This window comes from Lontra canadensis, unplaced genomic scaffold, assembly GCF_010015895.1.
Source record: "Lontra canadensis isolate GAN:19392208 unplaced genomic scaffold, GSC_riverotter_1.0 scaffold108, whole genome shotgun sequence".
NCBI lineage: Eukaryota > Metazoa > Chordata > Mammalia > Carnivora > Mustelidae > Lontra > Lontra canadensis.
The window spans coordinates 2,690,969-2,716,440 of NW_022631102.1; the positions used below are offsets into that span (position 1 = coordinate 2,690,969).

Below are 25,472 nucleotides of genomic sequence, written 5' to 3' on the forward strand. Positions count from 1 at the left end.
CCCCCGTCCCCGAGAGCCCCGTGCCCTCAGACCAGGTACACGGTTCTGTACTTGCTTGAGCCCTGCACACACTGTCGCCTCTAATGAGGCGCCCCTCCCCGCCACTACATGACTTGCCAGCTCCCCTTCCTCCCGCAGGTCTCCCCTCAGACGCCACCCTCCCTGTAAGGCAGCATACCACCAACACTCCTCGTCTGCCTGGGCCCTTCCCCATGGCACCGATCCCCATCTGACTCAAATACATGTCTTCCGTGCTCGTTTTCACCTGCCTCTCCCACTGCAGTGTCCCTCCTGGTCATTGCTCTGTCCCCGCTGCCTGGAACACAGTTGGTGCTCAGTAAATATTTGAATGAACCAAGAGGACTGAAGGGGCAGGTCCTGGGTACAGAAGCAATGATGACAACAAGGATGGCAGGACCTGCCTCCCACGGCACATGCCAACGTGAGGCTCGGCCTGTGCCTGCGAGAAATTAAATTCTAATTTTTGAGTATGCCTAAGTAAGAGACTAACTTAAGAACAGAAAACCTTAAATTTTTAAAACCACCTGCTAACTTAAATGATCTTCATGAGGGCTCCTATGTAAAAAGAGCTCTAAGTTGGTAAGTGCTGTTTAAGTTACAAAAAGGTAACTCCTCATCACTGGAACGCTAAGTCAGAGCAAAGCCTTCAGCGTGGGAGAAAGGACATGGATTCGCAGTGGAGGTTGCCTCGGGGCTGGGGCGTGGTGGGCGGGGCTCACCGTGACAGGCTTGGTTTTCTCCCAGTCCGCCAGCAGGTCTGTGGTGCGGCTCTCCACCGCCCGGTCCTCTTGCACAATCTTCATCTGCAGGTTCGCCACCTGCTGCTGGATGGCAGAGTCCTTCCGCCGCATGATGTCGTTAAAGGCCCCCCACTCGCCCTCAATGTTGTCGATGTAGAGCCAGGAGGGCGGGAACTGGAACCTTTGCTTTTCCAGCAAGCGTTGGCCATTGCGGTAGAGCTTTGAGAGGTGAAAAACATAGGGTTTTTTTCTTTCACAATAGAAACCATCGTCAGATTCCCATGTAAAAGGAAGACACCCTGCGGCTCTAGAATACAGAACATCAGTATGTTTGCTCTTGTCCAGAAACCTGTCCAGGGAGTGCGTCACCCAGGAAGCATCATGGCCCAAGCCTGCGGCAGCTGGTACACCCCACACCCGGCTGTTCCCGAGCGGCCCTGAGAGGACAGAAGGCGCGCTGCTGAGGCGCAACCCCCACCTCCTTCCAAGTTAGAAAAACCAAAGCATGTGTGACTCAAAGATCAACAGCTAACGTCCAAGATTTAAGAGGCAAGACAGAGTGGTTCTCAAACCTCCACGTGCTTAGAAGTCACCTGCAGAGCTATTTAAAATGCAGACCCTGGGACGCCAGGATCCGCGTTTAAACAAGCTCAGCAGGTGGGTCAAGCTGGTGGCTTGGGACTGTGCAGACCTAACTCCAAGCACCTCCCAGGCCAATGCTGAGACTCTGAACTGTTTCCGGAGCTCACCTCAACTTGTTTTTCAAACTGTTTGATCTTCCGTTTCAAAGACTGCACGTAGGTGATGAAGGTCACTGCGTCGGAGGTGCTGGCTGTGTCCACCGAGTGCTGCTCCAGCTCCTGGCGTGACTGTTCGGAGAGAACACAGAAGGGTAATGTGGGGCCCAGGTCACCAGCAGACGCATCCCGCTGCCAGGATCCTGCTTCCTCACCTTGGAGATCTGGGAGTGGAATTCCGTCATGTTTGATCCGAGCATCTGCCCAAATTTGCTGAGAACCTCCTTATGCCAAGAGTCGTACTTCAAGTTCACCTTAGACTGAACCTGCAGGTGAATGAGCCCCCCGACAACAGGCCGTCAGCTCCTCCGGGCTTCAGCTGCATCCCCGTCCCACATGACGCTGCCTCGAGAGCCAGCCACCTCCACCCCTTGTGACAAGACAGCAGAGCTCACCTTGCCGTAATCTATAACCACCGGCCCAAACTCTTTCTTGGTTTCCGCGTTGTCGAAAGTGCCTCTGGCCTTCCTTATCTGAACCAGGAGAGCCTGCCACTTGTTGAGATCTTCCCCCAGTCTGTTGTAGATGTTCTCAGCCTGCATGTCCCACAGGCACTGATACTGAAGCCAGACCTGCAGGCGAAGGGCACAGTCAAGCACACAGCCGGCTTCTCACTGTGCGGACCACTCGAGCATAGGACGCTCATATTTCATTAAAAAGACTCACTTTCAACACTGCCAGAAAAATTCACTTCAAGCTCTCAGAATTTTCATATTAAAAGAATAAAATTCACTGTTCTCTGAAATGCGAGTTAATAGACTGTAAGATTTGCTCTACACTGTTTAAAGTAAGCATTATCTAGTGTATCACACGGTATACACAGTACACAGATTTTAGCTCCCACCTTTATTAGACTGCATACGCACTACATTAAAATAGACTCTGCAGCAATATTTGAACGACACTGCGAGCTTCTCACCTTGACGTACTGCTCGACCTCAGTCACAATGCCCATGACCGCAGAGTAGGACTCCTCTAGGGCAACGGGGCCATCAGGCATCCGCGTTAGAGCATTCCGGTAGAATTTCTCTTCTTCAGTCAGCTCATAATGTACGCCCACCTAAGGAAGCAGAGGCGGAAGGAGCACAAACAGCATATACAAAATGTTCATCTCAGAGCCCCTTTCACTGAACTCAAATGAACTGCAGGAACAGCTTGCTATAAAATTGGCATTTAATGTCCCCTTACCCCAGCCACGAGAAATCAGAGGCCTACTCGTACTTCACTCATCGGCCAATAAATGGAACGTCAGACCAACCACAGCTAGAGCATGCGGTGTCACTACGTAAAAGCAGTCACAGAGCTCTCTGAGCCCTGGGAGCAGAGCCTCTCCATGGCAGTGGTACACCAAAGGTGAGGTCTAAAGGACTAAGATGACCGTGACCGCATAGTTACACCAGCCTGGATGATGGAAGTGATAACCAGCCATCGCGTCAATGAGCGGAGCGCTGGCTATGTGCCAGGCACTGTTCCAGGCACGAGAAATAGCCAGACAAAAATCTCTGCTCACACAGACTTATATTCCGTGGGAGGAGAGACAGGGAGAAGCAAACTATATAGAACATTAGCAGGTGAGCAGCGCTCTGGAGACAAAGCAGGAAGGAGGAAGGCTGGGAGTACGGGGTGGGGGAAGTCAGGGAAGGCCCCACTGAGCAGGACTGGGGGAGGGAGTGCGCTATGTCAGCACGTCGCTACCACAGGTTCCAAGCAGAGGTCAGCAAGTGCAAAGGCCCAGGCGCAAGAGTTTGTCTGAGGAGAGTGAGAGGCCAGTGTGGCCGGGGCAGAGTCAGTGAGTGGGATGCAGGTGCTCAAGTCAGAGAGGCCACAAGCAGCATATTAGGTGGGGCCCAGCGCTCTGCCATGGGACGTGGCTTTCATGCGGGGTGGTGCGGGAAGCCATCAGTGGGCACTGGGAAGACCAGTGTCAGGACTGACATGAAATCTAAGTCTTACACTGCTGCTGTGTTGAAAATAGGTTTTAGGGCGGCAAAAGCAAACACAAAGATCTGTCAGGGGGACCCCTAAGAACCCCAGTGAGGGCTGACAGTACCTTGGATTGGTGGTATCAGTAGATGTGGGCAAAAAAGATCAAGGTTGATTTTGAAGACGGAGACAGTGGGAGGCCAGGGTGACACCTCGACTTAGGCCTGAGTGGGCTGAAGGTGGGGAAAAGAAAGACTGGGGGTGGGGGCAAGTCTGAGGGAGGGGGTCAGAGGTGCGTTCAGTGCATGGCACCCATCATTCTGGTGGAGACACCCGGGAGCCAGCAGGAGAGATGGGTCTGGAGATCAAGACAAAGGCTGGGCTAGAGATGTGAGAACGGAGTTGTTACACATGGCCAGCATTCAGTGAGTGGACTGTGTGGGACAGAGTTCTGGGGTGGGCAGCACACAGAGAGAGGTAGAGGCTGGAAGGAGGAGAGCCAAAGAGGAGCCAGCAGAGGAGACTGGCCAGTGAGTGGGAGGAAAAGCAGGACAGCCAAGAGGAACAAGCATATCCAGCAGGAGGGGGTGCGCACCCGTCACATCCTGCCACTGACACTTCTCAGGCCGAGAAGCCTGCCACAGTGACAGGGAAAGGCCGGGGACCCTCACGTCTGAACAGTAGGGACCTGGAGCAGATGTGTAGACAAATCCTCTATGTTTTTACCAAGAGAACCAAGAAGTAAGATGGCTAGAGGGTGACAGGGGTCAGGCTTATTCAGACAGGAGACTGAGCCACAGAGCAAGGGCATGGGACCCAGCAGAATAGGGGCTGGCTTCACTTCCATCAGATGTGGAGACGAACAGAAACATGGCTGGTTAAAAAACAGGACATGACAAGAAATATCCTGCCGTCTGTACAGACTGCCCAGAGCGGAAGGAACCAGTATTCACAGTTGGGTCCTGATTAGCTGGTCACTGCCAAGTTTGGGCTAATCACTGTCAAGACTGTGAGTCTACAGGTAGTTGCTACAGCAAAAAATTCTAAGGACTCAGCCCATGTTGCGTCTGGTGCAAAGCTAACAGCTTCTAGAAGAGCTGGCGTAACAGGCTCTGGAGGTCTGCTTATGCGAAGTAATACTGCTTAGAGACCGAGGACTACCTAGTCTTTTGGGTTTTCCTTTTGCTCCAGAAGCACATTATTACTAGGATTTGTTTTGAAATAATCTGGTGGACGGAAAGGGATCAAAATTTAAATTGACCACATGATAATAAACAAAGCAGGCTGGTGTGAGTTCATGAGACTCCTAGTTTCACGTGTATCTGGAAACCTCTACAGTAAGTGGGGGTGGGGAGGAACCAGAATTAAAATTCCCAGAGAAGTTCATGGAGGGAACTTCTACGAGACTACCGAGATCGGAATTGTAGAGGCAACTATTTGGAAAGGCAGCCCAGGAGAACTGTCAGGTCACACAAGCCTCCTCTGCTTCCCCTTAGAGTGCTGGGCCCCAAGTGTGCAGACTGAGAAGACAGACAACAGCAGAATTTAAAGAGGCATGACGGAGCAGTGGTGCCACAGAGCCCCGGGGGAGCCTGGTCCGAGGGGTCATGGTGAGGGTGCCAGGAAGGCTCACCTGGTACCTCTGACTCTGGATCCGGGGAAGAGACAGCACAACCATCTTCCAGGCAAACATTTCCTGATACAGCTTGTACCTGCACTCTTCGATCGGCGGATTCAAGTAGATGACCTGATTGGTTATTCTTAGCTCATGAACAACATTCTGTAAGACAAAGATTTCATTTCTTACTCAGCAATCAGTTTCAATAAACTGGCTTTTATGCATTTGTGATGTCAGAGTCAGTATTCGTGAGATATGTGATCGTTTCTTGGTTAAAAATCTATCATGCAGGTGTGATTCTAACATACTAATAAACTGGTGAATGTCTCCAGGAGCCATTTTCAATTAAATGGTACTGAACATATATGCGTGTGACTGTCGCTCAGTAATCACCTCAAGGAAAATCAGGTGTTACAAATCCTGAAATTTGAAAGTGGGTATAACGTATACAAATTATAGCTTTTTTTTTTTCTGATTGTAAAAAGCATTAGAATCATTTCAGAGAAATGTTCTTGATATAAATGCTTTTTAAGTAAAAAAAATGGTTTTGACACACAACACTTTCGCCCTCTAAATTTTATTAACCTACTTGAGTCTGAACCATGAGTGTGTCACCTGATTAGAGAACGTGGCCTTGCGTATTTCGTGCCCCCCTAGAGGACTGTAAGGAGTCAGGGGCAGGCACTGCTGAGGCTCGTCCTGGTTCCCCTGTACCTCGGTGAATATGTAACACCGTGGAATGGAGCACCGTCTGACTGAACGTGCTGGCTGATCTCTGACACTGCGACCCCGGGATCCGAGAACCCTGTGCCACCGATGCAGGGACTGAGGCTGGCACGAGCTGTCAGACACACACTGCACGGAGGCAGGTTTACAGGCCAAGGTGAGGCCATGCCGCCTACCAGCGTCTGCTTTAAGCTAAGCAAGAATTCCGACCCCATCTCCATGAGATAGCTGCTTTAGCTTAGACATGCTCATTTGCTTTTTTGCATCTCTGTATTTTAAAAAGTAGGCTCTGGGGATAAATATATGTAATATTCCACGGTGAAAACACTTCTCAAGCATTAAGAGGAAAAAAACGAGAAGGTAACACCTGGGGAAACAAAAACAGCCAATTCCTTTTCCTACATCAAAGTTTCTACCTTCTGTTCTTTTAGGCTTGTTTTCTGAGACTTTTTTGGGGGTAAATTTAACATAAACTGTGTAATGCAAATGCATGGCTTACTGAACTACCATGCGGCAGACACCTTTGTAACCCACGCCCACACCAGCAGACACGACCTTTTTGCACAGCCTGAACTAACACAATTTTCTAGAAGGCTTGCTGGGCCTCAGCTGGTCACTTCTTCACTCAAATGGGAAATCGGTGGCTTGGAGACAAGGACTGCTGCCCAGAGTGTTGACCACTGTGCTAGTCATTCTTCCACGAGATGCTGAGATTTTGTGAAGAGTGACATTTTAGTGTCAAAGTCTAAACTTCTCCTTGTACAGATTACACTGGGTTCTTGAAATGATTTCTTGCACGTATGCTTAGAAAGCAGAGATTGTTTTATCTCGTGTAGATTTTTTCTAAAATTTCCCACTCTTATGGGGCGCCTGGGTGGCTCAGTCGGTTAAGTGACTGCCTTCAGCTCAGGTCATGATCCCAGAGTCCTGGGATCAAGTCCAGCATTGGGCTCCCAGTTCCGTGGGGAGTCTGCTTCTCCCTCTGACCTTTCCCCTCTTGTTTTCTCTTTCTCCCTCTCTCAAATAAATAAAATAAAATCTAAATAAATAAAAATAAGATTTCCCACTTTTAAAAAACTTACGATTTTGTAATTATTTTAGACTTACAGGAAAGTTGCAAAGAAAGTATGAAGAGATTTTATATACCCTTCACCAGCTCCCGTTAATGTTGCCATCTAACATGGTACAACTACCAAACGAAGAAGTCGACATTGACACAACACTACTAACTAAAATACTGACTTTGGTCCGATTTCCCAGGCCCCCCACAGCACACACAGTAGTCACAGTTCCTTAATCCCTTCCAACCTCTCACATTTTCTCAGTTTTTCCTGGTCTTTCATGACCTTGACACTCTTTTCTCATGGTCAGAATGAGTCTGGGAGCTGTAGGGACAAAGACCAAGGGGAAAGCGGCCATGTCACCACGTCGCACACATCGCCGGAGTAAAACAATGAGCACGAGACAGCACCGGTCTCGCTGACTTTGGTCCCCTGGGTGTGGGGCTGTCTGTTAGGTTTCTTCCCTGTTAAGTGACTTTCTCATTGGTACTTTTCAAAGGAAGAACCCTTTGATTGACCAGCAAACTGGATGCTATGGGAAATACTCACTTTAATCTTCGGCTCTCCGCCAGGCTTGTGACTAACTTGAGGCGCATCTGTGTCCATGTCAACTTCTGCCTTATCTTCAGCTTGTCCAAGTAGCACTTGGGTCCAAGCTCTCAGGCCAGCTTGTAGGCGCACGCCCAATATTCTTTCAATCTACAGAGAAAGCAGGATGAAAGACCAGTGTTCTTCCAAAAGGTAGCTTAACGAGCACATCAGGTAGGAAGCCAATGCTTCAGATCAAGCACGACGGTTGCTACCCCACCCTTCATCTTACCCTGGATCCCCACCTCACTAGGTCTCTCTCCCAGCCTCAGAGAACGCGTCCATCTGGGGGCTAACCCAGTCACCAACCCTCTGACTTGTAAGGGACAAGGAGATGGACCCAGATACAGTCACGGTCTTGCTGTTTGCTCAACTCACTAGAAAATTTACAAAACAAAAGTGTTTTCCTGGTAGCCTCAGAGATAAAACTAATAATCTACAATTTGGAGAATAAGCCTGATGTATAAGTGACACACAATGTTAGCTTGAGGTATGCGACATGATGGTTCCGTGTTTATATGTACTGTAGAACCATGACAAGGTAAGACCAAGTAACATCTGTCAGCAGACACAGGCACCCATTCTCTTTCAACAAGTAAAGAAGAAAGTCTTCTGATATGGAATGAGACAAGTGAACGTCCCATGAAGGGGACATCTGTGTGTCTTCGTGCAATCTGTCCCCCCTGGGAATGCTGTAAAGGCTGCAGTGGCAAAGCCCGAGACTTCCAGTAGATAAGGAAGAGTGGGCTTTGTGAAATTTCCCTGGGAGTGCTCTGTGTGTGGATACACTGTACCTTTGTGGGTCACAGGCGTTCTCTTCCTTTCTCCCTAAATGGATAACTAAGGTACTTCGGAGTTGCCCACTGAGCAGCTCTGCCATGAACTACCCTACTTCCTGGGGCTCTCTGCAGATGCTGACACCCGCCAACGAGAAAGCCACGTGGGTGGTAAGTATGTTTGAAACACATGCACAGCTGCACACAAGTACTTCCCTCTCTCCACATACTTCTGTAGGGATGAGCCGCGCTCCTCTACACCAGGAGTAAGACCTATCTGGTTGCTAGGCATTTCTTTTCCTTTTTAATTAAGCTCTTGGCCCAACATGGGCCTTGAACTCACAACACAGAGGTCTAAAGTCCTGTGGACTACAAACTGAGCCAGCCAGGCGCCCCTAGGCATTTCTTTTTAAACCGGGTGGTGGAGAAGGGGCAGCGTGTCAGAGAAGGATGCCTGGAAAGGAGGGCCAGGGAGAACCCCCTATGTAACTGGGTGTGCAGGGAGGGCAGGAAGGAGGCGGTCACCTATTCAGAAGATGAAGAGACTCCCCCCACCTGACATCTGCAACCTGGAACAGACAGGACCATTGCTAGTTCCATAGCTCAGCTCTACCGCTAGCTAAATGGGATTTCCTGAGAAGAAACGGGACTACTGCTGGTAACTTCTATGGGAAAATGCTTTTTAGTGACAAACTAGTAAGCTTATAAAATCGGGCTGACTGTAGACGACCAAAAAGTGCCATAAGCGGCCATCCCTCACCTCCATGTCAAGCTTGTTGACCCAGATGGGCAAGTTGGAGTAGGAGTGCAGATTCAAGTCATCCACGGCCTTCTGGACTCTGTTCAAGATCTCAGAGAAGGTCTTGTGGTCGTATAGGCAAGTCTCCAGCGAGCGGACCTCCAGGTCTATTTTTTCTTCAATGATCAGCAGGTCATCCACCTAAGGGAAGGCGCATCGAATAGTTAAAACTCCATTTATATGTTCCTTTACTTTTATGTGTATTTCTCAATTGACATATGTTTAAGGGAAAGGAGTTCTTCCAGGAATAGCCAATCCCATTTACTCCGGGGTCCCCACTCCTGTATTCTCAGGGAGGGAAGGGGGACCTTTGAGCAGTCTGGGTGCAGGAATCTGACGTGCCTGCTCCGTGCCTTCTCTCGCTGAGCGCGTGCGTGAGCACTAGACACACGCCCTGGCTCGGACCTGCCTCCCAGCAGCAGGCTCAGAGCCAGGAGGCTTACAACCGCCCAGGTGCGCTAGGGTCTGGAAAGGAGTCTGGGTCTGGGGTGGACCGACAGCAAGCGCCACGACTGCGGAGCCCTGTCGTCCATGCAGTTGCATCAGTAATAAAGCTCTCATGTCAGGCGGTCGGACTCCCACGTCCTTCCCCTCTCCACTGGTTTCTAAACTCAGGCTGTTACTTAATGGTCTTCCCAGAACCCCACCACCATCACACAGCCCAGTAAGTAAAAGGGCTGCTTTTCCTCTTCAGCTCACATGGCCCGGTGCTCTCCCCATGAGGAACGCTCCCATGGGAGGACTACCGCGTTCACTGGAGTGACGTTACTGCATTTAGTTCATTCCCGGGACCCTGCGGGGTGGGGGCAGCAAATTACAACACACCTTTTCTTGGAAGTTGAAGACGGTCTCCGCCAAGCGCTGCACGTACGGGTCGAGTTTGTAGGATTCCCACACCAGTGCAATGCCCTCCGCGATCAGAGCCTGCACCTCCTTTTTCAAGCCAGCCACCAGGAGGGAAATGGTGTTCCGCTCCTCCACCTTCTCACAGGTCCGCTCGTAGGTGCGCACGCTCTCGATCAGCGAGATGGCAAACGGGTACAGCTGGTTTGCTTGGTGAGCCTTGTTCACGATCGCCAGCGGGACTCGGAAACCAAGCCACTTGAGGTTTCGAACTTCTTTGGAAAGCGTGATGATTTCTGGAAGGAAGTTAACTTTCAGCTTCAGGACGTTTCCGGTTCGGCCCCGGACGCGAGTGCTCTCGATGGTGAAGATGCGCCCCGAGACGCCGAGGTTGCGCTGCTGCACCTTCCGGGCCCAGTCGTCGAAGATCTCCTGAGTGTTGAGCTTCATGCGGAAGCTGTCCCCGTCCTGCTTCAGCTTCTGGCCCTCCACGTGGTTCTCCCAGCCCTTGCCCAGCACGTCCTCCACACGCTTCATGTAGGCACTCAGCTGGCGGTCGATCTGCTTGGCCCAGATGATGGAGCCCGACACGGGGGGCAGGTCGCGCACGTGGCTCATCTTACATGCCTGACTCTGTGGGTACTGGACCTTGAACTTGTCATGGAGAGACTCGATGTCATCTTTCACACGCTGGATGAGCTGGGTCTGGTACTCGCGGATGGCCCCACGGATGTGAGGCCTGACGAAGAGTGCATTGAACCTCGAGAAAATCCTGAACATCTCGTTCGCGTTCTTGGCCGTGCCGAGCTGATCCCTAAGGCGAGCAGTGATCCGGGTCTCTACCCTGTCGATTCGCTCATCGTATCTCTTCATGGCGGCCTCCCAGGCTTCTGTGCCTTCCTTGGAGACGTCCAGACCATCCACTTCCTTGACGTTCTCGTACGCAAGGTTGACCTCCTCAATCGCATTCGCGTCGGCCGCGTCGAAGAGAACCTCTGCTACTTTCATGTCCTGAGGCTCGGGGACTTCTCCCTGGTTCTGCTGGGCAACTGCTGTGACCTGAAAGAGGAGGATTTGTGACAAAGTTGATCGCACGAAGACTGCTGTTGACTGGACACCAGGAGCACACACCACACAACACAGCCGGTCCTGGCTGTGTGTTCCTAACTTCTGGCCAAATGTTTGATAACCAGAGCACAACAGAGCTGTGAGGAGTACGACACAGTATGTTCTAACTTCACGTGTAAGCTCTTCTGACAATGCAGCTTTAGTTCTTAAGCTAAAATAACATGTTAAAACCTGGGTTTTGGGTACTTGCCTCTTCAAAGTTTTGTCACAATGAGAACGCGTTGGAAAGCTCACTAAGTCACAAGAGCGCCACATATAAACTCAGCATCCATTGTAAATAGCCTTCCTTTGCGACGTTTAAAACTTGAATTATAATCCATGGGTAAGTCCCACAGCAGAGGGACGGAGAAAGGCTACACCAACAGGGAAGAACTCCCCCCCTTCAGCTCCCTGAAGCACTGGGGAACAGCGCAGGGCACGGGCATTACCTCAGGAAGTGTCAGACTTCCCTGTACGTCTCCTGCCCACACTCCCGCAGGATTACAAAGCTGGGCAGGGGCCTTGATCTGGGTTCCCAGATGTCTTAGGAACTTGTTTGGCAGAGATCATCATTATTATTTTCACTAACCCCTAACTAAAATCTAGCATTTCCTACAATTATCAACACACACAACAGTCACCCAGAGTTGGAGGTTCCACAGCCTTGTCACCAATAAATACTTCCTCATCACATTATAATTGTACGTTTAAAAAAATATATATTTATTTTATTTTAAAGATGTTATTTATTTATTTGACAGAGAGATCACAAGTAGGCAAAGCAGCAGGCAGAGAGGGAGGCGGAAGCAGGCTCCCCATCGAGCAGAGAGCCCGATGCGGGGCTCGATCCCAGGACCCTGAGATCATGACCTGAGCCAAAGGCAGAGGCTTAACCCACTGAGCCACCCAGGTGCCCCTGGACTGGATTTTTTAAAGGAAGAAAATCACTGATGAAGACAAAAGGTGAGTTAAGAAGAAAAAAAAGCATGTACAAAGAAAAGGAGTCATTTAATTCTTTTATATAAATCTCAGACATGCGATTATGAATGAGGCATCTGGGAAAAAGGTTAAGAAACACGTCCAAGTCACACAGCTCATTAAACAGTGGAATTTATCTTAACTTAAAACCCAGGAAGTCTGGCTCTAGGTTCCATGCATTTTTGGAGGAGGGATGAATGGATGGAGAAGATTTGCTGTGAAAACACAGAGTCACTATACTGTCAAGAGGATAGTGAAAGGGTGCAAACAGAACTCGAGAGGCATCTGGTGCAGAACAGAAGTGTGCATTCTAAGAAAAAGAAGGCAGGTTATAAAAACAACCCATGAACGTATTTTACAAATGTGATGCATACCTGTGGCCTCAGGACCCTGACAATGACAGCCCTCAGCTGCTCGTGCTGGCGTCGAAACTTTCTCATCTGGTCAAGGCGGGCCTGGAGCTTCCTGTGGGCAGGGTTGATTCGCCAAACCATCTTCAGATTTTCTTCCCTTTTTCTTTTGACAATGTCTCTCAGTAACACCTGAAGCTTCTCATATTCATCATCCCAAGTCTGAAAGACTTCAAAGCATGCGACCATAACCTAGGATATAATTTACAAAAGGAAGCTTATTATTACAGCATGTTTTCATCTCCGTGCCCTGAGGTGGGTTTTCTGATATATTAAAACCTACTTTTTCAAATTCTTCATAAGCAACATGCATCAGTTTTCTGGTGCCCAGTACTTTGAGTAACTGAGAACTCAAGTCTCTTGAAATTGCCTCCACCAAACGCAGAGCCCTCTGAATGGGATATTTTGTGTTTCGGATCTTTCTCAAATGGGTGAAGATTGCAACAAGTGCCTGCCTTATTTTGTCCAGCTCAGTGGCAGACAGCAAATCATTCAGAGGAAAATCTTTCATCAGAGGATTGTAGTCATTCACTGTTTCCAAAGCCTGTTTTAGACCTACGTTAACAGAGAAACGGTTAATTGTTTTCATATCAGGTAACACAGGTATAATGCTATAGGTCTACTGCACCTTCATCAGGAAAAAGGAATACAACTAAGAGGATACTGCTTGCAGCCTGACCCTGGGTAAGTAAACTGAAATACAGCCTCACCATGGAACATTCTGTTGTTGCAGAAGAGTAAGTGACACAGAAACTATCTACGATATTTGACAAAAAGGAACATGTCATTAACAGGATGATCCTCTGATAATTAACGGACGGTCTTGTTGCTTTTTTAGAGTATCAGTCAACTCACACATACTCTAAAGGCTGTGGGTGATGGCCCCAAGGATTTCACTGCTTTCTCTATCATCTAAATGTTCTATAAGTAACATTAAGTTTAGAAAAACTACAACGTTATCATCCTTAGGAGCACTAAAATGTATGTGGTACACCCGTGGCTTTGTGTGAGTGGAGTGTGTTATGGACAGAGAATCCCAGAAGCACCTGGGTCTTGTCTACCTTCTCACTCCTCCAGCAGAAGATTAAAAGAAAGAAAGAAAAAGAAAGGGTATTAGGAAAGAAATAGAAGTTTCAGAGCTATTTAGAAACAAAATTTCAAGGCATACCTTCCAGCATTAGTGAATGCCCAGGTAACAGATCACGTGATCCACACAACTAGAGGATTTCTACCCGGCACCTCCACTGACATTTAGGCACACCTTTTTTGGAGGGGTAGGAAAAGAACATGACGAGTACTGCAGCCCCGGTTCCATGCTCTAACATGCTCTGGTGGGCAGAGCTGTAGAGAAATGCCTAACCATGCCTGGTCATCCAAACCCTGGAGTGCCCAGTGTGTGCTAATACAACATCGCTCACACTGCTGTGCATACAGAAAACTGAATCTATCTTGACCACTTTCAGCACAGGGAGGAAGGCAGAGAATGGAGAAAAGGGGGCAAGTGCAAGAGGAAGAGAAAGAAGAAGCGCTCCTTCTACAGTCCTGTGGGCAAATAACTTCTGCTTAATGTCAACTGTCTTCCTGTCTGGATTGTCAAAAGTACACTTGACTTCAGATTAAGAAGTATGATCTACTTGAGGAGCCAAGGAACTGAGAAACAGGACGGACACTCCCAGGGCTCGCTACTCGGACCTAGAAATCGGCTTATGTTCTCAAAACTCCGGAAGAAGAAAGGTATGTGGGAAAGTCATCTGATGGTCCATCTGTTGACTTTCACTGACATTGTCCATAAGACCTCACGAAAGCCAGATCTGTAATTTACCAATCAATTACTACTTCCAGTTTTTACCTGTGTCAGTGTCAAAACTGACAGTGGCATGGAAACGCTTGCCGTGTTTCAAGATATCCAGAGTAAGGAGAACTTCTGGGCTCTCTCGTTTCTCCTGTATGCGGTACAACGCACGTTCCAAGTTTAACCAAAAGCTAATTTCCTGCAAGGCTGTTCCTGAGGCAGGGTCTCGATCAAGTTTGGTCACCTTTAAGGATAGATAATATTCAAGAGCATTCACTATTTAAATAAAGGTAGAAAATTATCATTAACTAGACACATGCATTACAATGTAATCTTTATATTTCAAGTAGATTTCCTTCCCTGTCAACTGTAAGTGGTTGAATAAGTGAAAGCAGAGGTATGAGACAGCTGGGATCAACACTCTCTCAGGATTAATATTTAAACATCTGCACGCTGTCCCGGAACCATGGAGAGCACTGCTGAGAGCACTGCTAACATCATTGGACTCCACCTCATTGATAAAAACTCAAACCGGTTTTCTAGAGACAGTAAAGAGCAAAGTACCTTATATAACACACTCAATACCATGCTCTTACTTTTTGAATTTCTCGGATCCAGCGGTTAACTCCCGATTGTAACTGATTGAGAAAAGTTGGGTCTTCAACTTTATCTCCAAAGTCTGTAACTTTTGGCTTTTCTCCACGTTCATAACACTGTTTTGCAACATTTGTAATAATGGGATGAATTGGAAGGCTGATCTCTGGAATTTCAATATTCTGCTGCAAGTGAAGGAGCCCCATTTCAAGTTCTGCGATCTTTTTTTCAACAGAAGGAGCCATTTTATCACCATCCCTAAAAAGGTTAACAAACACTTCAAACTTTAGTGTGCTGCTGGTCTCCAAAAGATCCTCTTATTCTACGCCTGTCAAACGTTAGTAATATACATCTTATTAATGCAACAGATTTATATCCTCTTGGTTCACAAGCTTTGCCCTCCCAATTCCCAAATTTCACATTATCTATCATGATGTCTTCAAACCGACAAAGGAAAAATGGTGTTTACCTGTCTGCCTTGCCAGACTCTCTGATATAGGACTTAAAGAAAGGAGCCACTGCATTGCTGATAAACGAATGTAAGGTTTCATATGGCGAGTCTTCACTGAGCGTGAGGACTCGGAGCTGAGAAGACACCGGTTTGTCTGCATCGATTACTGGAGTACGTTTAATGAATGCCAAGCTAGAAGAAAGCAAAAGAAGAAATTAGGACAAAGAGCCTCATTCCTAATCAGTTTTATTAACTGTCTCCCTCTGTGTGTTGCACACGAATTAAAAATTCATTTGCGTGTCATACTTCAAAAGTCATATCAAGAACATGTTTAAGAGTTGCTTTTCTAATAGGGAAACGCACTGCTTATCTTTCTTCACTCAGGTGAGAGCAACTGAATCAAGGTTAAGGTTTTGGCGTGTGACCACGAAACCAGGCAAAGTTAATTCGTCTAATATATAGGTTGAGTTCATAATCTCGGCCTCACTCAAATGAACCTCCCTAATAACTGCAAGTTACAAGGCATTATATACTTAAATCTGATCGTATGCTAGTTTGTACCATTTCTTTATGGCACTAGGTGACATACAGGCTTTAATAAACAACAGTCACCCACAGGTTAAAGTGGCAAGAGGGCACTCCAGGCCCCCCACAGCCTGGCCTAAATAAACTCTTCCAGTTTTACGTCCTGCTATGCACCCTCTTCCTCACCCAAGACAAAACTTAAAATGATGTCCCATTCTCTCAATGTGACATGCCACTGTGTCTTTAAGAAGTCTACATTCATCTGCTGAAATTCCAAATAACCTTCAAAACCCAATTCTGGCATAACCTCTTCCACACGGCCTCCCCTGACCAGACTCTCTCTCCAATCTCTGTGCATCATGCCATTCTGCACCCCTAAGATTCCACCAAGTAGTACAGTCAGTTGTGTATCTGCTGAGCTTTCTCTCCAAAGACCACAAGCTTCTTGGGAACCACGTTTTATTTCTCTGCATCTTACACATAACAGGCACTCAAACGTGGTTAAATGAATAGTTAAAAAAAATTAGTATTTAAATTTTCCGTTTCCAGGCCAGTACTTTACACATAATACTTTTTTATTCTAAAAAGTCATTGAAACCTCCCGACGTGACACACTGAGAAGGAAAAAGTCGTAACAGCATCCCTGCCAAAAACGAAGAAACAATCTGATCATCCCTGGTCTGCACTTCTCAAAAATGTCGGTATCATGAAAGACACAGAATGAGATTCTGGGTCAAGGGAGAATTACTGTCAGGGACATTACTGAAACAGTATGCGTGTGCACACAGTGCCAAGTACGATACCAGTATTTCCTGAACTTAAAAACTGTATCAAGGCTATGAATAGAAGTGTCCTTGTTCTTAGGAAATACACTGAAGTATTTAGGGGTAATGGGGCAGGTTGCCTACAACCAACTCTCAAATGGTTCAAGAAAAAGAGTGATGATGCAAATGTGGCTTTGTTAACAACAGACAGCTGATATCAACTGTAGAGAATTCATGCAACTCTTTAGTAGGCTTGAAATTATTAAAAATAAACGTTTTAAAAAGCTGATGCAGTACAATTAAACATTTATATATTTAAATTTGGATCTGTCTACTGGAATGTAAATTGACACCAGTTTTCTAGAAGGTGGGAGAAATCTGGTCATGCATTAAAGACTTTAGTGACATACTGCATCTGAACCAGTAATGCTTTCTTTAGGGATTTATACTAAAAAGAATGAGACCTCTACCTAACAACCTTTACTAGGTTTCTACTAGTTACTTACAAAAAAGAAAATTCAGATATAATCTGAGAATTATTATTACACATGTTAAGTACATTTTGGCTCAAACCTAAAATGGATGCCGTGACATAGCAATTAAAATAGAAATATTTTAGAATTTATATTGACTTGGAAATCCTCTGAATTTCAGCACATGAAAATCAAAGGTGATTCAATACATGAATTAATCTAAATTCAATACATGAATTTAAACAGCAGAAATCTCGAGTGCTTTCTTAATGTCTTCATCTGAGTCAATTAAGATCTACATTCAATTCTTACAAACTTATAATCCAAGGTAACAGTATATCCACACTACTCACCTATTGGACTTAACTCCGTAATGAATATCTATGTTGATATTATAGGAAATGAATTCTTTTTCCTCTTCTCCTTCATCACCAACATCCTCTACAAATTGTAACAAATATGATATCAAATTTATGTCAGTATCAACTCCTCACCTTACCCCCAACATTTAAACCCCCATATGACTCGGCTCTACCTATTTTTCCCTTCCTACCCACTTTTTCCCGACTCCTGGCCCAGGCACCTTGCTGTGTGATCCTGGGCAAGGGAGTTAACTTCTCTGCACCTCCATTCCTTTTCCTGTAAGTCAGGAGGCACTGGCCTGCCGGGGGTGTTGGAAGCACCGGAGCAGGGTCTGGCCCCATGGAGTGAGAGGTGGTGTTCCCTGTGCCATTGCTCACCATGCGCTCGGGCCAGTCTCATCCCTTGTGCTCCCAACACAGAAGGCATTTTCCACTTCCCACTCCGGGTATTCTGGCCAGGTGTTTGCTCAACGCTCACTAGGCACAGGCACTTTATTTACTAAGTACTTTAGGTCTATCACGCATGTAACGCTCATGACAGCACTGTGGGGGTTGGCATGACTCTTTCTACCCATGTTTTCCAAGTAAGAAATATAAGTGAACTGCCCCCAAACACGTGTCTGGAAAAGGACAAAGTGAGAATTCAGAAGTCTGTGATTCCAAACCCAGGGTCCTCCCCAGCACAGCGCCCACCCCAGCCCTCTCAAGCACCCCACAAAGTGCAAACAACCATCAAGAAAATCATTATCAACGAACATCCCCAGGGTCATGGAGAGGCATTCAATGAGCCTTCCCCTCGGCTGTCACACTACTCTTCAGGCTTCAGGACCTGCTCTGGGGTCGATATGTGAATGCATCTTCCTCCCCGAACGTGAGCTCCTGCAGGGCAGGGACCATGGTGGGATCCACGCAGTGAACAGCATGCACACTAGTCATTTTAAAAAGCTTACTTTTTAAGTAAGGGGGCGCCTGCGTGGCTCAGTCGTTAAGCATCTGCCTTCAGCTCAGGTCATGATCCCAGGATCCTGGGATCGAGCCCCGAGCCCCACATCGGGTTCCCTGCTTAGCAGGAAGCCTGCTTCTCCCTCTCCCACTCCCCCTGCTGTGTCCCCTCTCTCACTGTGTCTCTCTCTGTTAAATAAAATCTTAGGGGAAAAAAAGGGCTTACTGGAATTCAACAGTAAGATAGCTCAAGATGTATGTGAACAAAATTTCTTTCTTTCTTCTTTTTTAAAGTAGGCTCCAGGCTAAGCATGGAACCCAATGCAGGGCTTGAAATCATGACCCTGAGATCAAGACCTGAGCTGAGATCAACAGTCAGACACTCAACTGATGGAGCCGCCTATATGCCCCTGAACATAATTTCTAAATAATTAAAAACCATAACTGAAAAATTAAAATCTGTCAGAATGGGAAGTAATCCGAACCTCCAGCTCTAGCACGGATGCCCCAGCTTCTGAACCGTCTCTGCAATGACACACTGCTATGCAATCATCTGCCTTGGCAAAAATTTCTACCCGAGGATCAACACAATACCTGTCCTTCACCTTCATTTTTCGTTATGATGTAAGAGCAAAGGCAGCAGACTTAGTGATCTTAGGAAAGTCATTTTTCTTCCTCTGGAAAATGGGCAGCAGAGTGGGGCGGGGGTGATGGTGAAATAGGTGAAAGGTTAAGAGTGCACTCACCATAAACGCTGAGCAATGCACAGAAGTGACGACTCACTATACTGCATACCTGAAACTAGTCGTAACAGTGTATGTTAACTATACTAGGATTAACATAAAAAAAGTAAAAAGTGAATACAATGGGCAGCAGAGGAGGGGGTGGGATATTAAATTAGGTGGTCTATAAAGTTTCTTGAAGTACAAACAAATATGAAAATCTGGGTATACAGAGTCTGAGCAAAAGCTGTTCACTTCATTAGCTTTAAGATGAGACAAATACAAAGTTTACACTAAAAGATAAAAAAATATTAGTATATCTTTTAAGACAATAACTCTTCCAGGGCACCTGGGTGGCTCAGCGGGTTAAGCCTCTGGCCTTTGGCTCAGATGATAGTCTCAGGGTCCTGGGATTGAGCCCCATATCGTATCGCATCGCAGGGAGCCTGCTTCCCCCTCTCCCTCTCCCTGCCTCCCTGCCTACTTGTGATCTCTGTCAAATAAATAAAATCTTAAAAAAGAAAAAGACAATAACTCTTCCAAAATACTGTTTCTGGTATAATTTTAGGAAGTAGAGGAGGTGGCCAACTATTCTAGTATGCCAGGTACTTCTTAGCTGTTCTTAAAAAATGACTAACTACAAAAAACAAACAAACAAAAAACAACTAAACAAACCAATCGGGTTTTCTAACTACCAAAATACGGATATACCATAAGACAGATCACACTGCCTGTAGCCAACCACACATGAGGACTGCAATCTCTAAAATGCAAGCACATGAATGGAGCATAAAGAAACACTCCCAAACTGAAACAGTTGTCAGGGTGGTAGGATTATGAAATACTTTCTCCCTCAATTTTCCAAACCCTATTCTACGAATTATATAAAATATATGTCATCAAAATAGCATCCGGAAGTATCCAGCAAAGTAACATTTTATAATCATTAAAGGAAATTAACGACGTAACTTTGAATCATTTCTTCCTCCGAGACAAAATCCACCATCTAAATCAATAAAACCACACAGAAAACATGCCAACTGGATGCGCATCTAGCCCTGCAGCCGGCACTTCCTAATGCAAACAGGGTTAAAGGAACTGGGCGGCGGGCCAGGAGATGAGTCACGCTCTGCTCCATCTCACAGGCTGGGAACGCCCAGCTCCCAGCCCAGCTCCCAGCTCCGCACGGGGAATACCGCAATGCAGCAGCACTCCGCCGGAGCTCGGGAGGGCACACCCAAACACAATCCTCAGACAAGGATATCCAACAGGGATCCTCTACTGCTTGGTTAAGACCCTAATTTCTTTTGATGATAATAATTTATGAAAGTCACAGAATATATTCTGCATTAGTTTTTTAATGCTTATTTTCCATAAAAAGAGATCAAGTATGTCTGATTCCTAGTAGAAAAAAACCTCATTGTTTTATAAACTGCCATCAAATAATTTAACCTTTTTGCCTCCCTATAAATTATTACATCTTCCAAATAATAATAGTGTAACATTCTACTTCTGCAGAAACATTTTTTTAGCTGTTCAGAAGGGGAAAGACACATGATAGTTAATTCTTAGTAACAAAGAAGCTGCTAATCCTGCTATATTTAGAAGCTTATAGCTAACACAATCTGCATATTTCATCAGGGAATCCTGCTTTCAGTAAAGTCTGAATCTGTTTGCTACCGCTGCTACGTTACTGGTCGAGAGATCCATAACGGCCCAGTAGCGTCCTGTCTGTGAGTACATGCCGGCAATCAAAGTACTGGGACGGAAAGCGCGGAGCTGCCTCGCCAAGTCCTTTGCTGGGAGCCACACTAATACACATTTAGTGACCTGCGGACATTTCTTTGGTTAACTTCTGAGAGCTGTATTTCTAGAGATGTTCACAACGTCAGTTAGCGTGAATCTGTGTAAATTTCTACTGAATGGTCAGTTTAATGTATTTCAAACTAAGAGTGATTTGCATCATTACACTGTGAATTAGGTGAGCATTATGTCTTAGTGAAACATAAAAAGATGTGCATTCAATTACCTGAAGACTGGACTTCCTCCCCTAGGCCGACAGGGCAGGTTTCACAAAATGTACTGAGCACACAAGGGAAGAGGAGCCCCGCTCCCCGTCCTTGGTCATTCCCTCAACCTGCCCCCTCCTTTCGCCCAGCCTTGAGGCAAGTGTCTTCTCCACCCAGCAGCGGCAACCAGCCGCTCTCTTTGGCCCACACAAACTACCAAATTCCTCGTTAAACGTTCCTGGTTCTCCTTACCTTTCATCTTCTTTTCCTCTTAAAATCCAAAACCTACGAATACCACATTATTTTCGTAGATCGCTATCATAGATGTTCTCTCCCTTTTCTCTCACACGTTTGCGTTAGCTTCCCCCTTTCCTGCATCTGGTGCTTTTTCCTGTCACCTGGACACCCATCACCCCTTCGTCCTCCCTCTGAGGGGCTGTGACTTCTTTGCCACAACCACTCCCTGCTCTGGCACGAGGCTCAGGGCATGGTGAGAAAGTCTGAGTTTTCTCTTCAACCTGAAGACTTCCATTCATAGCACCGTTAGCAAGGGGAACGGAGGGTTAAAGACCACATAACGCGCTACAACACTGGCAAACAGTTTCCTTCCAACTTTACTTTTCTAAAAGAAGTGATGACGGTTTTCCCTTTGCTGCCTATAAATGCCATTTGTTATGCTACTCTACACATTCAAACCTAGTGAGCTACAGACTGGCTTGTCCTATGAAGGGTACAGGGCCCCCCGCCTGCGGTGTGACAGCACAGGACAGTAGGAACCCAGGCTCAGGGACTCCTGGCCTAGGGCTTCAAGGCAGTGTGGTATCACAGAAAAATCTTCCTGCGAATTTGCTAACCATTTCACTAACCATTTTGGAGGACAAAGCAAAGGCCAGAAATGCATACTTTTTAGTCATCATTTCTTCATCCTTTAGGGAAAGCAAGTCCTCAGAAAAATAATTTTTAAAATCCACAAAAATATTCCCCATTAAACCTTCCACACTGCTGGATCTCTAAGAAGTTGAGGACTGTAAAAAGTTCTACCTTTCTTTCACATTCTAGTCCCTAGCCATCTCTGCACTACTGAAGAAGAGGTAAAACCCCCCGAAGTATGTCTGTTAGGAAAAACTAGAATCCAAGCTTAGGATAAATATTGACTAAAGGCAGCCGTTATTTTCAGTCTTAAGGACAAAGCACCAAGCCTAAGACACCCAAATGTAAACAAAAACGAAAGCCCACAACCAGCTGGAGCCTCCTGGAACCTCCAGTTTCACCAGCTGCAAGTGCAGCATCTCTTACCTGCTCCCACCTTTACCACCCAACCGAAAATGCGCGCCAGCTAAAAACTGCTACAGAATGTCATTAAAATTGTAAGGTGCATATTAAGTAATGAGCATCTATCTGGTTGTAATTTTAGACGTACACCATGAAAAAACAATTTTCTACAGGCCAGGAATTACAGGAAAAAGATTTTGCTTTTTCAAATCAGAGGAGCTATCCTTTAACACTCCCCTTCCCACCTATTCTCCAATCCTTTAGTATCAAAATAAACTTAAATTCTCAATCTTTATTCTACACTTTAAGAAATACTGTACTTCGGGCGCCTGGGTAGCTCAGTGGGTTAAAGCCTCTGCCTTCGGCTCAGGTCATGATCTCGGAGTCCTGGGATCAAGCCCCGCATCAGGCTCTCTGCTCAGCAGGGAGCCTGCTTCCTCCTCTCTCTCTGCCTGCCTCTCTGCCTACTTGTAATCTCTGTCTGTCAGATAAATAAATAAAATCTTTAAAAAAAATACTGTACTTCAACAGAAAAGTTTACAGTTAGCTGGGGTGATTAAAAATGTATATATATAGCTTCATGTAAAAATGCTTTATGTTCAATGACAAGTGTTCGGAAAATTCTTTCCGTAAAAAGGATAGGGAGGATAAAATAAAAGCAATTTCCTCTGTTCATTAATTATGACTTCATCCTTTTTTAAAAAAGATTTTATTTGTTTATTTGACAGGGCATGAGAAAGGAGACACAAGCAGGGGGAGTGGGGAGGGAAGCAGGCTTCCCACTGAGCAGGGAGCCCGACATGGGGCTCCATCCCAGGACCCCAGGATCATGACCTGAGCCGAAGGCAGATGCTTAACAACTGAGCCACCCAGGTGCCCCTTATGACTTCATTCTTTTTTTTCTTAATATTTTTATTTTTATTTATTTGACAGACAGAGATCACAAGTAGGCAGATGGGCAGGCAGAGAGAGGGGAGGGGGAGAAGCAGGCTCCCTGCTGAGCAGAGAGCCTGATGCGGGGGCTCCATCCCAGGACCCTGGGATCATGACCTGAGCCAAAGGCAGAGGCTTTAACCCACTGAGCCACCCAGGTGCCCCTTATGACTTCATTCTTGACAGTCTTTACTCAGTTTAAACAATTTAGATTTGTTTTCCACATTATAAAGCAAACATTTTTACTGTAACTAGCTACTGGCTGCTCACATTTGATTAAATGTGCAAAAGCCAATGCTAACTCAAAAACTACCCGGAGGAAAGCCCTCCCATCAAGTGACCTAGGTCTGTATTTCTGTCTAAATCATGCTAGTTTAGTCAGGATGCTAATAAGACTGATGCAACCATACAGTCTTTCCTTAAAGTTTTCAGGTGAAAAATAAATTACAGACAGGTTGAGTTACTAAAAATACTTCTTTTTATTTTTATAAATACAGGAATGAGGTAGGATTTCAATTTTTGACACTCTCATTCCTTATTCAATGTTCAAAAATGCAAGTCACTATGGAGCCAAGACATGGATGGCTGGACATTTGCTTTGCTGAAATAAGAAAAAGTACCATCAAGAAAACATGATTTGCACTGAAAAGCATACTACAGAAACAGGGCTTCCCCCCAATAATTTTAGCAAAGTTCAGTTCTAATGTTTGAGAAACGCCCATTACTGATGAGCAGTCCAGAAGCAAAAACAAAACTTACAATTTTTTCCATAAAAAAAAAACTGAGTTCCAAGGTAGAAATCACTGATTTTAACATATAAACTGTGCAATGAAAACATGATCAAGAATTAGCCAAGGTCAAACTACTAAAAATACAGCAACTTCATAAAAATTAAGATGTATTTTAATAAAACAATGCATATTCATTGAAAAATAACCAGAAAGATTCCAAAATGCTGACACTGGTTATATCTGGGTCAAAGGATTCCAAGTGATTTTTCCTTTACCTACATACTTTAAATTTTCTGTCACGACTAAATACATACTCTTTCTGAAAGAGTAGGTGGGTTAAAAAAAAAAAAAATTTTAACACTAGTGGTTTCCATGCTGGAAAACATGACCCCAAGCATAACAGAAAACCCTAAACAACATTATTAATGCAAATATGTCTGAATGGCTCATCTGCTTTTAACATTCCATGTGAGTCTTTCAGACACTCTGACCTTCTCACCCTCTCAAAGAAACAAGAGGCTACAATGAAGCATCTCCTGAAATAGCCTTTAAAAGAAACAAACTATCAGAAAGAAATTAAGTGTGTGTGTGGGGGGGAGGGGTAAGACAGTATAAATCCCCTTATTGGCAGAACTTTACAGTTGTTTTGTTTCGAGATTATCAGAAGCTCAACGGCAAACATCTTCAGACAATGGCCAATCCCTTAGTTCTAAGGGTAAAATTTACTTGAACATCACCCCTGGTTCGGGGGCCAGTGCCACACCCATTCTGCGCTGTCAAATACACTCATCATCAACTACCAAGTGGTACTACGGAGTCCAGGAACTCTCCCTAAAGACAAGCTCAATTCTCAAGAAGGATCTAGCCTTGCTTTGGGAGGTCACGATTAGAGAAGACTGCTGGAATGCCCCCCTCCCCATGTAGGTGCCTAACCAGAGTCTCCCTCTTTAAAATATCTGTCAACTAGGGGTGCCTGGGTGGCTCAGTCGGCTAAGTGTCTGCCTTCTGTTCAGGTCATGATCCCAGGGTCCTGGGATCGAGCTCCGCATTGGGGTCCCTCCTCAGCGGGGAATCTGCTTCTCCTTCCGCCGGCTGCTCCCCCTGCTTGTGCATAAATGAAATCTAAATAATAAAATCTAAATAATAATAGTAATGATAAAAACAATAAAAACCGTACAAACTAAATTCAAATATCACAGGGTCACTATTAGGATCATCTACGCATTACACAAATATAAAGGTATAGTAGCGAAACCCATCAGTGTACTGGACACGGACATGCTGAATCCAGTCCAGGGAGCAGAATTAGCTGGTGACTTTGGGCGAGTCATCTCAGCTGAGCCTGTCTGCGACAGACTGAGAGATACACCAGACGGCAAGGACGCCGTGAGGACCAAGAGGCAGACCTGGGAGCGCACATCCACCTGGAACCAGGATGCTCTGCTCGAGGTCCTGATCGGCCCTGTCCCTCCCTGGGCCTCCGCATCCGGGTCCGCACAGGGCAGGGCCAGGACG

The 25,472-nt window shown here is 46.0% G+C and overlaps 1 protein-coding gene across 1 annotated transcript in view; it reads right to left on the reverse strand.

Moving 5' to 3' along the window:
• The window catches only part of DYNC1H1 (dynein cytoplasmic 1 heavy chain 1), a 66,232-nt gene that overhangs the window by 40,038 nt on the left and 722 nt on the right, over window positions 1-25,472 (reverse strand). Inside the window, exons 2-16 of the mRNA XM_032839572.1 lie at window positions 17,340-17,427; window positions 15,243-15,416; window positions 14,776-15,031; window positions 14,237-14,423; window positions 12,671-12,942; window positions 12,352-12,579; window positions 9,875-10,951; window positions 9,011-9,190; window positions 7,436-7,585; window positions 5,115-5,261; window positions 2,478-2,618; window positions 1,954-2,130; window positions 1,714-1,824; window positions 1,511-1,630; window positions 741-980 (exon numbers count right to left, since the gene is read on the reverse strand). Of these exons, the coding sequence (XP_032695463.1) occupies window positions 741-980; window positions 1,511-1,630; window positions 1,714-1,824; window positions 1,954-2,130; window positions 2,478-2,618; window positions 5,115-5,261; window positions 7,436-7,585; window positions 9,011-9,190; window positions 9,875-10,951; window positions 12,352-12,579; window positions 12,671-12,942; window positions 14,237-14,423; window positions 14,776-15,031; window positions 15,243-15,416; window positions 17,340-17,427 (3,548 nt within the window). The remainder of the gene's footprint in view (window positions 1-740; window positions 981-1,510; window positions 1,631-1,713; window positions 1,825-1,953; window positions 2,131-2,477; window positions 2,619-5,114; window positions 5,262-7,435; window positions 7,586-9,010; window positions 9,191-9,874; window positions 10,952-12,351; window positions 12,580-12,670; window positions 12,943-14,236; window positions 14,424-14,775; window positions 15,032-15,242; window positions 15,417-17,339; window positions 17,428-25,472) is intronic.